The 14953-nt window shown below is 40.0% G+C and overlaps 1 protein-coding gene across 2 annotated transcripts in view; it reads left to right on the top strand.

Moving 5' to 3' along the window:
- LOC131228041 (mediator of RNA polymerase II transcription subunit 23) overlaps positions 1 to 14953 on the top strand; it is a 138805-nt gene that overhangs the window by 73600 nt on the left and 50252 nt on the right. For both annotated transcript variants that reach the window (XM_058223876.1, XM_058223877.1), the window contains exons 9-10: positions 13540 to 13623; positions 14256 to 14350. In XM_058223876.1, the coding sequence (XP_058079859.1) occupies positions 13540 to 13623; positions 14256 to 14350 (179 nt within the window). The remainder of the gene's footprint in view (positions 1 to 13539; positions 13624 to 14255; positions 14351 to 14953) is intronic.

Here is a 14953-nt window from a genome sequence, read left to right as displayed (position 1 = left end):
CTCGAAAAGTAAGGGGGGCTCATTGTTGGGGGAAAAGTTAGTAAGTCGACTTTTGGAATGGACCAACTCTACTGAACCGACACGGACCTAATAGAAGCCGAGCTTGATAAGGCGTCTACGTCCAGAAACAGGTCGATCTTCAAGGAGATCGAGGCAATTGTAAGGACACTCAAAGAACACGATAATGAGCCCGATCGGATAAATCGTGTTCCGACCTAATGGGTCAGTTACAGATCGACCACACTTCAGCCATTGGTCAGATATAGGTCGATCTTAGATCCACCCCAGATCAGTCACCGTCCGACGATAGATCGATCATAGCTCGTCCATTGGACAAACATAGATCAGACAACGTTTGATTACAGGTCAAGCGGCATCTCAGGACAAGGTCAAGGACCATCAGTGCCTAGCTAAAGGTAAACACGGATCATCCGACCCAATTATTGGTTGAAGATGGTGAATGCTGATCTATCGAGAAGGACAGGGTCGCTCATTCCCGAACCATCATCCACCTATGGGAGCCAGCCTAAATCCGAGCTACAGATTCAAGGAATCTCCTATAATCTCGAGGATCTCTCCTCAAATCTTCGGGGGATAAGATCAAATCCCGATAACGTAGGAGTCTAACAATCTCGTAAAGATCCCGGATCCGGATGTATCTCCAAGATATCGGGGCGAGTCCTCATACAATCGGACTCTCTACACTATATATAGAGGTATCCCCAACCTTCAAAGGTACGCAACTTCTAACCCAAGCATTCGACTGGTGTCTCTTTTCTGGAGATCCTATCCTACAAAAAGACCCTGTTCTTGACTTAGGCATCGGAGAGTCCCCCGAACTAGCCAGGGTCTCCTTTGTCTCTCTTTTACATCTTGTGCAGATACAAGAGGGTCTACTGCGGAGGGTCTGCCGGAAAAGTGCATCAACAAGATCCAACCATTGAATTCAAGTTGTTGATTGGACCTCACTGTTTGATTGGATTTTGGATTAGGATCAAATCTAAACCATGGATCAAGATTGGTCAACTTCCTGAGGAAGGAGCTTGCTCTAATCCTAAGTGTTGTAGATCAATCTAGGTTTTGAAGTGTCCTGGCTGATTGCAATGTCCAATGATGTGGACGGAGTCCGTGTCAATTCCAACACATATACGATTATTTTAGGTAAGAGATAAAAAAAAAAATCAGCCACAAAATCTAAATTTCCAGCTACTGGGCTCGATCCCCAAAAGAATTGAAATTAATTCCTACAAGTATATTCAAGAATCCGGACCCTGAATGCAACACCAGTAAGTGTTTACGGAAACTACATCAATTTAATAAAAAATCTACAATAAAAAGAACTGCATATTCATTCAACCTGGCAACTTGTAGGAGAGGAGAATATTCAATACTCAAACTAGGGTTTAAAGATATTCCTTAACCTTGCAATTGGACCCCTAAACACAACTTGAAATCTCAGCCCTTGGCTTGAGTTTATCTCAACCATTATAATTCTACCAACTAAAGGTTCAAATTAAATAAAACCTTAAACCTAGATTATATCTATGCCATGGTTTGCCATAATGGTTGTTATGGAGCCATAAAGGCCGTCACGTAAAGGTCATAGTGATGACTGTTACACGTACAAGGTCGTAATGGCCGTAATGGCTGTTATGGAAAAAATGACCCGTAACTACCATTATAGACCCCGTAACCCCCGGTCATAACGGTTCGTTATGGGGTGGATACAGGTTTTTTGGTTTTTTTTTTTTTTTTCAATAAAAAAGAGATCGTTATAGTCGTTACGGCTTGCATTGTAAAGGTAGCGGTGGTGGCCATGATGGTTCGTTATGGGGCAAATACATGTTTTTTTGTTTTTGTTTTTTTTTTTTTTTTCAAAAGAAAAAAAGAAAAAAAGATCGTAACAGCCATTACTGCTTGCATTGTAAAGGTAGCGGTGGTGGCCGTTACGGCCACCATTACTGTTACGGAATACCTTGATCTACTCTCTTCATTTTAGTTCTAAACTTATAAATATTTCAAACTAAAACCCCTACTAATCTCTACATAAAAGACAAGTAGGCCAGCATTTCATCCAATAGGAACACTTCAATATCCCTCATTTTAATCCTAGCCCATATAACTATTTCAAATGAAACCCCTACTAAAATCTACATAAAAAACAAGTGGGCTAGCACTTGAACCAATAAGAACTCTTTGAAGTCTACCAAAGTTTAGTTGTGTACTATTCGTAGTCAAGTCAAGTCCCTTTTACCATAGGGATGGTGACATCATCATGATATCAGCCCTTTGGCTCTCCAAGCTTCAAAGTTTACGCGTTGCCTCTCTTTTGCTGCCTTCTTGAAGTCCTTTTGGGCTGCTGCCAATGGATTTTGAATTTGACCTGATTTGCAGCTGCTTTGGGGCCATCTAGGGACCCGGATTCCTTGTGGAAGGTGGCATTCTCCTTCTTCAGGGTTGGTGTACTTGAGAGTATCCTCTCCAAGCTAGGCATGACGAGCATCTTGGCACCAACTCGAGGGGTTGAGTTCTGAGAAAGATTTGTTACATTCACCATAGGGGTAGGTTAGTCTTTTCGTTGTGATTTTATTTCATCCACTTAGGTGAAGGGAAATTTTGTAATTAGTGAATTAACCATATCAAAGTAGAGGCGTACTGATCAACTTCAAAACCCTAAGACTTCTTTTCTTTTTGTTCCTCCTTTTCCTCCAATTTTCTTCATGTTTCATTCCTAAACCATCTAACATGTACATGCTCATTTGCATGTATATCTATCACACCTATTTTAGCTATTTCGTATATTATCATACAACCGCTTAAAAGAAGCTGGTTTGAGGGACTTTCGGCTGATAACTACTATTGGAGATCCTCACAAAATTCTTCTTAGAGTCTTAGCAACAAGGCTAACAAAGATGCTCAGTGGTGTCATATTGAAGTATTAGGTGCATTTGTCTTTGGGTGACAAAATCTTGATGTGGCTGTAATTGCACATGAATGCATAGTCATGGTTAAAAGGATCACCCAAGGGGGCCTTTAAGAGGGTCAAGCTGCCTACATCTGGCAACCCGCTGTTATCTTCTATTGCTAGACTAATCAATGTCTTTAGCATCTTCTTCTTCTTCCAAAAAAAAAGAAAAGAAAGAAAAGAAAAGAAAAGAAGAAGAAAAAGAGAGATTATTATTATTATTTTTTTTTGTTCAACACCAAAATTGTCAATCTAAACGTAGCTCATTTATAGTTTCCAGAGGATACGATTCTCTTCTACATTGCAGAATGACTGATGGTGAGCAATTTGAGAAAGGTGTTGAGATGCTTTGGAGTCCTTTATAGAGTGGAATGGCCGAGCAGGATTCTTGTACCCAACCCCAACCCCAACCCCAATTAGTTAGGCTGTAAGTTCGGCAAGCTCCCATCATCTTATATCACTCTTCCTTTCTTCATTGGGAAACTTCCAAAGCATTTATGGGAAATGACCTTAAAAAAAGAATCTTTGGGAAATGGTGATTAATCGGGTTAAAAGGAAGCTTTTAGGTTGGAAAAGGAGGTAAGCATTCATGGGAGATGACCTTAAAAAAAAAATCTTTGGGAAATGGTGATTAATCAGGTTGAAAGGAAGCTTCTAGGTTGGAAAAGGAGGTATTTGTTGCTTGGAGGCACATCACACCGATCAAATCAACATTAGCTAACATGCCACTACCTGTCTTTCTTTCATCTTCTTTGAGGGTTAACAATAATTTTATTAGAAAACCCAGAAGCAAAAGCTTAACGAGAAAAGAATACAACAAAGAGAGGTAGAAAATTTCAATCTAGAAAGGTGGGGAAGATCACAATCTTTCACATCCTCCAAAAGGGAGGCTCAACTAATTACATCCACCTTAATCTTTCCCACAACCAGCTTCTCCGAACCTGCCCTATTCCAAAAGATCGACTATTCCTTTCTCCCCAAATAACCCACCAAATTGCCGGGAGCATGAGGTGCCAAATGATCTTGCCTATCTTTCCCACTCCATGCCAAGCCCAAAGAAGCTCTCCCATTGATTGGGGCATAACCCAGTGTGAATTGAAGATGGCAAGAAAGTGTACCTAAACCTTAAAGGTGAAGGTGCAATGGATAAATAAGTGATCAACCGTCTCCTCTGCTTCCATACATAAGGAACATATTTAAAATGATCATGGACCTCTTTTGGAGATTGTTTATCATCAAGACCTTTTTCCTTCCCACTAACCAAGTGAATTCTAGCAACTATATAAAAGGATTTGATGGAAAATCTCCCCTAACTATGAATGTGCCACACTATAGCATCATCACCTCCAGCTGGAAGTTGACAGGCCTGCAAATGGTCTAGCAATCTAATTTAATCATTGAGTTTCTATATGATAAGCCTTGCCTACTTAGAGGCATCCAAGACACAGAGTTCCTGCTAGGAGAGAAGCAATCAGCCACTTTAATATCTCTAACTAGAGCTAGTCGCGCTGGAGGTGGAAACTATTATTGCAAAGATTGGTTGCTGCACCATATATCTTCCCAAAAAGGAACATATGAACCATCTCCTATTGAGAAGGAGACGCCCTTTCAAAGCTTTTGACTTTATGGAGGTTACTGATTTCCATATGTTAAAGGTCATATAGAGAGGATTCTTTCACTTCCCAACCACCTTCCTTAATACCATACTTACCTGCAATGATCTCACATCAAAGGCCGCCTTTCCCAGTATTGAAGCGCGAAAGCCATTTACCTAGGAGGGCAAGGTTCATTGTACTTAAAATCTTCAAACCTGCCCCTCCCTGAGTTTACTATTTGCAAACCCCCTCCCATTTCATAAGGTGGAACTTATGGCTTTTGCATAGCCACTCTAAAGGAAGTCCCTCCTTAGCTTGTCTAGCCTTGCCAACAATGACTATGGGCATTTGAATAGGGACATGAAATAAAGCGACATGTTTGAGAAGGCAGCTTTGATAAGGGTTAGATGCTTGCCCAAAAAGAGGTAGCTACTTTTCCATTTGGATAATTTCCTTTCAATCCTTTTCTATCACCTTGTCCCACAAGTGTTTTGTTGGCTCAACACCGCATAACGGAAGCCTTAGATATCAGGAGGGGACAACCCTGACCTTGCATTCGAATATCGAAGCTATTCTTGAAAAATCTTTTCTTCAAATGAATGCCCAATATCTCACTTTTTCCTATATTAACCATCATCTCCAATACTGCCTTGAAACATACTACTATTTTATGTAAGTTATCCACTTTGGTTGGATCTATGTCACAAAATATTATCGTATCATCCGCAGGCTGGAGATGGGAGACTTTCGCACGAATTTGCCACCTTGACCCCACATATGAGGTCTTCCTCCTGACCCTTAATAATCAATTGAATGCTTTTGCTATGATCAAGAAAAGTAAAGGAGATAGCGAGTCCCTCTGCCTTAGACCCCTAGATGCCTTGAAAAATCATTTTGGAGAGTCATTTACAAAGGCTGAAAATGTTGCTGAACCTGTGCATACCTGGATCCATTTTCACTATTTGGCCCTGAAACCCATCGTATGCATCAAATAATTGAGGAAGTCCCAATCAACATAATTGTAGGCATTTTCGATCTCCAATTTGCATATGATTCCCTTTTTCCCCCTCCCTGTATCCGGATGCCATCCATGAGAAATGAGAATGCCATCCAAATTTGGTCTTTGATGCAGGACATGAAAATTAAATATGATATGCGAGATTTCAGGCTTAAGATCACGTTAGTTCAGAAACAATTACACAAATTCCATATCCCACATGAAAGTCCAAACATTCAATTAAGGGGAATCTATGCGGGTCCAGGCCTGCACATGATATGGCTGGATCAATAAAAATTATGAACCAAACAATACTCAAAGATAAGAAATAATCATCCACACATGCATAGTAATTAGTCCTAATCCAAGGGATTCACAATTTCAAATCAAGGAACCCTAGGGTAAAAAAAGGGGCATAAAATTGGAGATTTGAGTAATTTAGGGTTAGGTTTAGGGATTTGGGTGAAAGCGGAGTGAAAGAGAGGAGAGAGTCGAACCAGAGAAGTACCGCACGCGTGGACAATAACAATGGCCCAGACGCACATGCGCGTGATCTCGGCCGCACATGTGTGGGGCCCACTATTCAGAAAAAGGCCAACTTGGCCCTGGTCAGCCAGGGATGGATTCCAAAACCCCTAAATATCAGCTTGATCCGATGTACGGTTTGTGCGTGGTGCTCTGCCGAAGTTTCAGCCCTCCTGTAGGGCCAGATTCTGAAATTCTGCTGTGGAGAGGAGAATTGCTGCAATAGATGATTGATTCAAAGTGTAGATGATGAGGTGAGATGAGAAGAAGGGATGGTAGAAGATGGGTAGTAGAGATGACGACGGATGGGGGCGAATCGGGATAGATGTGGCTTCGCACCACGGTAGTTAACCCTTCGATGAAGGGAGGGCTTCGCACCCAATTAGGCTTCACAACTCAGAGAGTAGGAAAATGTAGAATTTTTATTAATCTTCAATGAATGAAAAAAGCTATAAGGGGTGCCTATTTATAAGAAAACTTTATACCCCAAAACTCGCGCCATGTGCGCAACCTATTACTTAATGATGAAGTAAACCAAAATAAAAACTAATTAAATAAATCTAAAGCGTCCATGATGTTCTAAATAACATTAATAAACAAAACCTAAAATATAAAATCAATCTGACTAGTGGGTTACGATCATGAGATCTCATGATGGGCTTTTCTTGACTGACGGGCCCACTCTTTTGAATCAAAACTTCGCCTTCTATCTAGGAGGCCCTCCCTGGATGTCGTCATTGATCCAGATCGACGATGGGGCCGTCCTTCTGGCGTACGTGCGTAAGGGGGGCGGCGTGAGTGCGCGTGATGTCCCTATCAGTCTTCTTGTCACAAAGCTCCTTGATTGTTAGAAATAATACTTCCTTTCACTGACCAAAGCCTAAAAGCAAGAATCTTGGCTAATATTTTGTACAGGCTTCTTATGAGACTCGTGGGTTAAGCAATCTGCCCCTTCGACTTTAGGAATGATCGCAATGAAAGAAGCTCCTAATTTCGGGGATAAACAGCTTTTATCAAAGAAATCCTTTACAAAATCAATGACATCTATCTTTATCATGTTCCAAACAACTTGAAAAAAAGCCCAAGGGATAGCCATTTGGGCACAGATCCTTATATTTGCTCAAAGTATCCACCGCTTCTCTGACTTCAACTTCAGAAACTGGCTTTTCCAAAAATTTAGCATCTTGCTCCAATAGGCGATTGAGAGAAAGGTTGTCAAGCCTAATGTTTCCGTATCGGTATTGACGGATGTATTGCACCCTTCGGATATGCAAACATATTGGTTATCGCAATGGGAAATATAAGATGAATCACTAATTTTGGGAAACATTGGGAAAATGGTCGAATTTTTCAATGAAACTTCAGGGATTGTTAGAAAAAGACGTCAATACAACACTTAGAAATCAAAATATCACAAAAAGCGCTCATATGAAGCTTCCTTTGTATCGGGTTCTACTCTATGCTGTTTGATTGAAGTGATGTAAATATATTCAAAGTCAATTCATTAATTTATAAATGTAAGAAGACATGTATGAAAACGCAAGCCATACATTTATAAACAAAAGAAGCATAAAACTAGAAATATACCTATGAATGATGTGTGTGGCTGTGGCTCTGACCCACATAGAGTTGCACGGTGGCTCAAAATCATCATCTCCATCTTGACAGGACAGGCATAGTATTGCTCCTTTGTTAGCTTCGCAACTGGGAGGATTTGCCTCGTCCATGTCCTTCTTCTCCATACCTGGCTTCATAAGGCTTCTGGCTCCAAAGATGAGATATTGACCTTTTGTGTTTGCAACTTCTTTAGGAGGAGGATCTTCCCGCTTTCATGAAAGGATTGTCGTTGGCCCTCTTTTAATGGAATAAGAGGTCTCGTCTCTCTAATAAGAAGACCCAATTCGTTTGTATGTGCATGAAGATGCATGAGCGGGCTCTGATAACTGTTCCTCTCACGTACCAATATGCTTGTCGAGAGGATGGAAATTAGCTCCTTTGTTTGACGTCAACGGACACATGTTAATGTGCATCGGATTCGAGATGCCATGCGTCAATGTCTCTTCCCCAGTGTGCTGCTCAACACCAACACGTCTTTTGCTTTGTCGCCAAGAGAATGACGCACTGCTGAGGCCACCACGTGGCAGAATATTCAACATGATGGAGACTCAGATATCGAGGGGCTCTCCATGTGTAGCAATCATTTTGCCTTCTACAAGATCGGAGTCCCGAGCTACACTTCGAGACTCTCTGGAAACCCCCATGTGTGAGTGAAGGATGTCCCGAGCTTGCTTTTTCGTCCAAATCTTCACCGATGAATCCAAAGGGGAGGCATCCCTCACACGAGTGCAACGAGCGACCCCGTGCAAGGCCTCTTGCAACCCCACATAGCTTGTTGGGAGGGGTAATTATCCAATGCACTCTTGGAACACAAAATTCCAACGAAATGCTGGTAGGAGCCCACATAGCCACCTACCCTCTTGTATCCAGTAGCATTCAAGCACAACAACCTTCATACCATGCTCTGTTGGTGTACTGAGGAGGTGCTTCTTCACCCAAGCTCCAACCCTCAGCCATGGCCGACATTGCAGCAAACTTCCTTCTCCTCCATTCGTCCCCCCCTCCCACCTATATACATGGAAATCCTCACACCCTTTTCCTTTCGACTTTCAACATTAGATTGGTTTCTCCTACCCTTAGATTCACTGAATCTGGACTGGGGCGGCCTTCATCTTCTTGATGTAGAGTCTAGCCATGCATACGTGTTCACTCGCTTTTGTGCCTTCATCTATGGCTACCACTTCCCTGATAAATACACTACCAATAAGTGTGATTTACAAACTAGAAAGAATGTACTGGGACTCACCTTGAAGGAAAAAAGAAGTGTGTTGGGACTTTCTTTGGAAGGTATAGAGGAAAATCATTAGTTCAACCTTGTAGAATGGAGGGATGCATGTAGGTTGAAAGAATGAGGTAGGGATAGATACATGAAAAACTAAGTACTGCTTTATTAGGAAAATGGCTTTGGAGGTTTGAGTTTGAGGAGAATAGCTTGTCGATGTCAGTGATTGTGAGGGAATATTAGAGCTGGGCATCGGTCCAAGTCGGATCGGATTGGGCCCAACCCGATCCGACCCAAAATCTAAATAACCTGACCCGAACTCGATCCGATCCGGGACCGATTCCGGGTCACCTGACTCGGACCGATCTTAAATTTGCATTGCATGATCCGATCCGAGTCCGACTCGGTCAAGAAAACTGAGTCGGATTGGATTTGGCACGGTTTGGATCGGTCCAGTTTTAATTTTAATTTTTTGAAAAACATATGAAGGGAGTGGATTTGTCACAAATATCATGGTGGGCTCCACCATACTAATATGAGATATATGTTATAAAAAAATGCAAGCTTGAGTTAGGAAGTTCATGAAGGAAAAGGCCCAAGTAGTTGAAAGAAGCAAAAACGAAAGAGAAGTACCTTTCCATCAGTCATAAGCAGTTCTGTGATTGCTTCTATAAGTCCCCGCTGCAACATTCTCCATCTATGTTCTGTTCTGTTGAAGTCAGGGTTGGGGCACTAAATGGAAAAATAAACTTCAGCGTAAACTTGGAGTGTATGATGATTTAGGGTTTGGCATATGGGTAGGGAGGGATTTAGGGGTAGAGAGGGATTTATGGCTTGTTTGGCCGGGCAGATTGGAAGGGATTGGAAGATTGATCCCAGGATTGGCTGGGCGTGCTAAACAGACACGGGATCCTGATCTCGGGATATAGCAATCCCATGGATGTTAAGACAATCCACTGACATCACCATCATTGCCTTTAAATCCCATCCAATCCACCCTAATCCCTTCAAATTTGCCTAGGACGTGTTTGGTTTGAGGGATTGAAAAGGATTGGAAGGTTTAATCTCGAGATTGGCCGGGCGTGCCAAACAGACCCCATATAGCAATCCCATAGATCTTGCACCAATCCATTGACGCAGCTATCATTACTTTGAAATCCATGCAATCCACTCTAATACCATCCAATCCCATCCAATCTGCCCGGCCAAACAAGCCCTTAGGGTTCGGCGTGCGGATAGAGAGGGATTTAGGGTTCGGCATGCGGGTAGAGAGGGATTTAGGGTTCGGCATGCGGGTAGGGTTTAAAAAAACAAGGTAAAAGATATATATATATATATATATATATATATATATATATATATATATATATAAGGGAAGGGTAAACTTGTAATTTACTAATTACTACACCTGGTCTGGTCTGGATCAAATCGGATCGGATTTCGGTTTGGTTCGGTCGGATTTGCTACTTACCTGAATCTGATCCAATTGTCGTTTGGATCTGACCGATCCTACCCGAACTTGACCGATCCAGGCCATCAGTTCTCTTCGATTCGGGGCGGATCGGGTCCATTTTGCCCACCTCTAGCGAGTATGAGGCTCACAAAGAGAGTTGTACATGAGCTATGTCCCAATATAGAGAGTCAGGCTTACGAAAAGTGGTTTCATGGTGAAAGAAGCCTTTTCTAAGGCGATTGTATTCAATATAGGGTGAAGATATGTAGGTCGAAAGAATGAGGTAGGTACAGATTCATTAAAAACCGAGTATTGCTTTATTAGGAAAACGGCTTTGGAGGTTTGGGGTTGAGGAGGATAGCTTGTGGATGCAAGTGATTGTGAGCAAGTATGAGGCTCATAGAGAGGGTCGTACACAAGAGCTATGTCCCAATACGGAGAGTCAGGCCTATGTAAAGTGGTTTCACGGTGGAAGAAGCCTTTTCTAAGGTGATTGTGTTCAATATAGGTGACTGCTTGGTACGAGATTTTAGAAGGGTGTGTGGTATGATAATAGGGTTCTTTGTCATGTGTATGCTTGGCTATACCAGATAGTATTTATGAGAAAGGTTTTGATTTCTCAATGCTACCATTTGATTGGGGATCAAGTGGTGTGGACACCGGCTTTTCAAAGGAACCTTAATGACAGTGAAATTGAGTCTAAGTGTCTCAGCCTCAAGAAATGCTTGAATAGTGGAATCCATTGGTAGGGGAAAGGGATGCTTGGAGATGAAATATTGGGAATGCCAGGGCTTCTTTAGCGAAGTTGTTTTATTCTATGATTTTGAGAAGGGTGAGTAGAGAGGAGCAGGCTTTGACATATTAGATTTGGAATGATTTGGTCCAGCTCAGGCAATTGCCTTTGCCTGGTTTGTTGGGAAGTATAACATCCTCACTATAAAACACTTGAGTAGAAAGGTGACTATGATAATCCTATGCCTTCATAACGCCGAATTGGTAGACCATCTATTGGCATGGAACTGGTAACTATGTGAGGTCATTTTGGCACAGGTTTCTTGAACTTTAAAGGAGGCCTGCGTGATGCCAGGGACAATTCAAACTTTTATCTAGATGTGTTACTGGCATGGGGGTGGCTGGGGTAAGGAGAATTGTGGTGTCTTACTTTGCTCGCTAGGAGTGTAACAACATGTTTTTCTACACAGCCATAATATTAGCATATTTGAGAAGGCTAAAGGGTGAGTGATTAGTTTGGGTTGGGGATTCAAAGGAATTCATAAGGTGAAGTTGTAAGCAAATTGTTAAGTGGTTATGTATCAGGAGCTATGATCCCTCATCCAATGTTTTTCGTATCGTTATTGCATGATGTATCGCACCATCGTGATATGAATACATATTGGTTATCGCGTGGGATATATTGGTTGTATCACGTAATTTATCACTATTGTTAGGAAACATGGGGAAATATTGGGAAATTGGTCGAATTTTTCAATATAACTTCATGGATTGTTAAAAAAGACACCAATACACACTTAGAAATAAAAAAATAAAAATAAACGAAGTGCACATAATAGGTTTCCTTTATATAGGGTCTTAATCCATGCGTTGTCTGACTGAATTGATGTAACTATATTCAGAGTCAATTCATAAAATTCATAAATGTAAGAAGACATATATGGATTCACGAGCATTACATTCAAAAGCAAAAGAAGAAGTAGAAACTAGAAATATACTTGTGGATTTCGAAAAAATATTATTTTTTAACATTAAAATTTTTTTTAATTAAAAAATTATTATTATTATTTTCTGAAAAATGTCTAAATTGTCGAGAATATGTAGATTAGTTATATATATGTTTGATTTCACGTTTGGATACTAAGATTGCAATCGATTTGGGAAAAATTGGGACAATTTTAAAATTTCAACAAATTTCCATAACTTAGTCCGTCTTCCCCAAATCTCAAAATCGAAGCTCCAAATCCATAATTTTTCATACAAAACATGAAGAGTCATGGATTTCATACCATTTGATGCTATTCATTTTTTTAAAAAGTTATTTGACACTATTTACAATATATAAAAAATAAAAAAGCAAATCAAAACTAAAAAATACACACGTTTTAGAATCCAGCCCGAAGAAGCTTCCAATTGTGATTTTGGAAAAAAATTCAAAGTTTTTTTTGCAACAAATTAGAGTGGACTGGTCGAAATCACCTTACAATGTACTAGGAAGAAGTTAAAAATAAAATAAAATCAATTTTTGGTAATTCTTAAGGATTTTCCAGACAAAACAGCGCCAATTTCCTTTTATCCCTTTTGATATCGCCCTCGATATCGATATATCGGTACATTAAAAATTTATAGAGGGGGAGTGTGGATTTATTGCATGATATCGCAATATCCATGATACATTGTCATATCCCGTGATATTGTGCACGATACCATGAAAAATGGATATTAAAGCTGGGTTTTGTATCACTCAGTTGGGATAATAGATATATCTTGGGATATATCGGTGATACGCTATCTTCTGCATAGTTACCTGTGCTAATCAACGCCAGCCAATAAATATGAATTATAACTGAACTTAGTTGTGGTTGGTGGAGCTGGAGCTGTTTCCAAAATTTGATACCAAATCGTTTTCGGCCTGAAGAATGTTGGAATTAAGAGATTCCAAAGATTGGTTTAGCTGCTATGGCCCCAAAATATCTTCCAATGTGTGAATCATGCTATGTATTGTTTTATAATCCCTTTATTGTGGAAATTCATATCTTTTCTTGAATTCTTTGCATTTTTTTTTCCTTTATGGTCAGTGGTCACTTTTATCCTGCAACTCGCATTGGGGCAAGCATTTTTAAGAAAGTTGGCAATATTAGCATTATTAATGCTTGCCCTTTTGGTTTCCTTCCTCTGTTTGATAGTAGAGACATGGCTCCTTGATCTGCTACTCTCCAGGGTAGCTGAAATTTCATATGAATGTGATGTGGCATAAAATTTTCTATTGGATTCAAAAGATGTCCGAAATGTTTACATGCTACTTGCTTTCATTTTTTATTTTTATTTTTGGCTGAATTACTTCTACCATACTTCAGGTAATTTGGGCCCTTGCAGCATTTTCTTTATTCCAACTGCTGTCTTTTAATGTCCTCTTTCAATGTGTGTTTGCAGGCCATTCCCAGCATTGCGATGGTTGAAACATATTGTAGGTTGCTGCTGATTGCACCTCATTCATTGTTTCGCCCACATTTCACTGTAATTTTCATCACCTTTCAAATATTATCAATTAAAATTTCTTTTGTCAATCCATGGTTTTATGGTATGGATTTCAGGGCGAACTGCTTATATGATTATTCTTTTCTCACTTCACCTATCGATTTAAGGCTCACTTATGCTCATGAATCTCTTCTTCAAGAGTGGCAAAAGTGAAGCGACTGTATCCACTGCTTTTGGCCAAAAAAAAATTACTATTGCAGTCTGATATCAATCTGATAATGTTTGTGTGGCAATTTTGTTGAACACTGGATTAGCTCTTCCTATTAATTATCCAGAATTATTTTTAATGTTGCTTCTAGGTCAAGTAAATTTCTAGGAGAACTTATGTTGGTTTTAATGGTTTTCCTTGGTTGTTCTTGAATTTTTGTTTTTTTGAAAGGCTCCTTGTTTGTGCTTGATGTAAAGCTGGTTTGAACACACACACACACACACACAAATTTTTTTTTTGTTAATTTTAATTTTCCTCAGTATGCGTGACTTGTTTACTTGAATTTTTAACCTATTTCAGAGTTTAACTTAAATTAAATTCTTCTGGAATTTTAGCTTTGTGTTTCTGCTTTTGTATGTCAATCATAATTTGAGCTAATTACATTTGAATGGCTATACTGCAGACATTAACACAAAAGACTCCCTCCATTTTGAGCAAGCCTGGGGTATCCTTGCTCCTGCTGGAAATACTGAACTACCGTTTACTTCCACTATACAGGTAATTACTTCTGCAAGCAACTCTACTGGTGATTACTGATTATTTAGTGATCCAGTCAGATGAGGCTGTGGACTTAATTTTAGCATCCAAGAATTGTTTTATTTTTATATTAAAAGAGAAGTAATGGGATTCATAGTTATCGCTTGGGTTAGAAAAAAATTCAAGGGGAACGCTAATATGCCTGTATTCATGGTCGCATTGGCATTGTGCCACAAACCCTTCCAGACAAAAAGTGTTAGAGTCCGGTCATCAATCCTCAGTGCCGACAACCAATTCATTTCATAACATTATTGGCAGACCACAATACGAAAATCACCCCAATCGGATGATCCCAACCATCAGATCAATAGCATGCTAAAATGGACTATAAAGGATTGAGTAGAGAAAATAAAATAAAATCCACTCATCAACTTGAAACAGATTATGCATGATTCCAAAGAAGCACTTATTTATTATTTATTATTATTTTTGTGTCAACTAATGATCTACGGCTCATGAAATGGACAATTATAACCTATGTTTTAAATAGCGAATAGGGTTCACCCCTCTGAAGCGTGGGGCTTAAGCTACACGCTACTTACAGATTTTTAATTGAGGTTGTGC

This window comes from Magnolia sinica, chromosome 15, assembly GCF_029962835.1.
Source record: "Magnolia sinica isolate HGM2019 chromosome 15, MsV1, whole genome shotgun sequence".
Lineage (NCBI taxonomy): Eukaryota > Viridiplantae > Streptophyta > Magnoliopsida > Magnoliales > Magnoliaceae > Magnolia > Magnolia sinica.
This window is presented reverse-complemented; position numbering and strand designations above follow the sequence as displayed.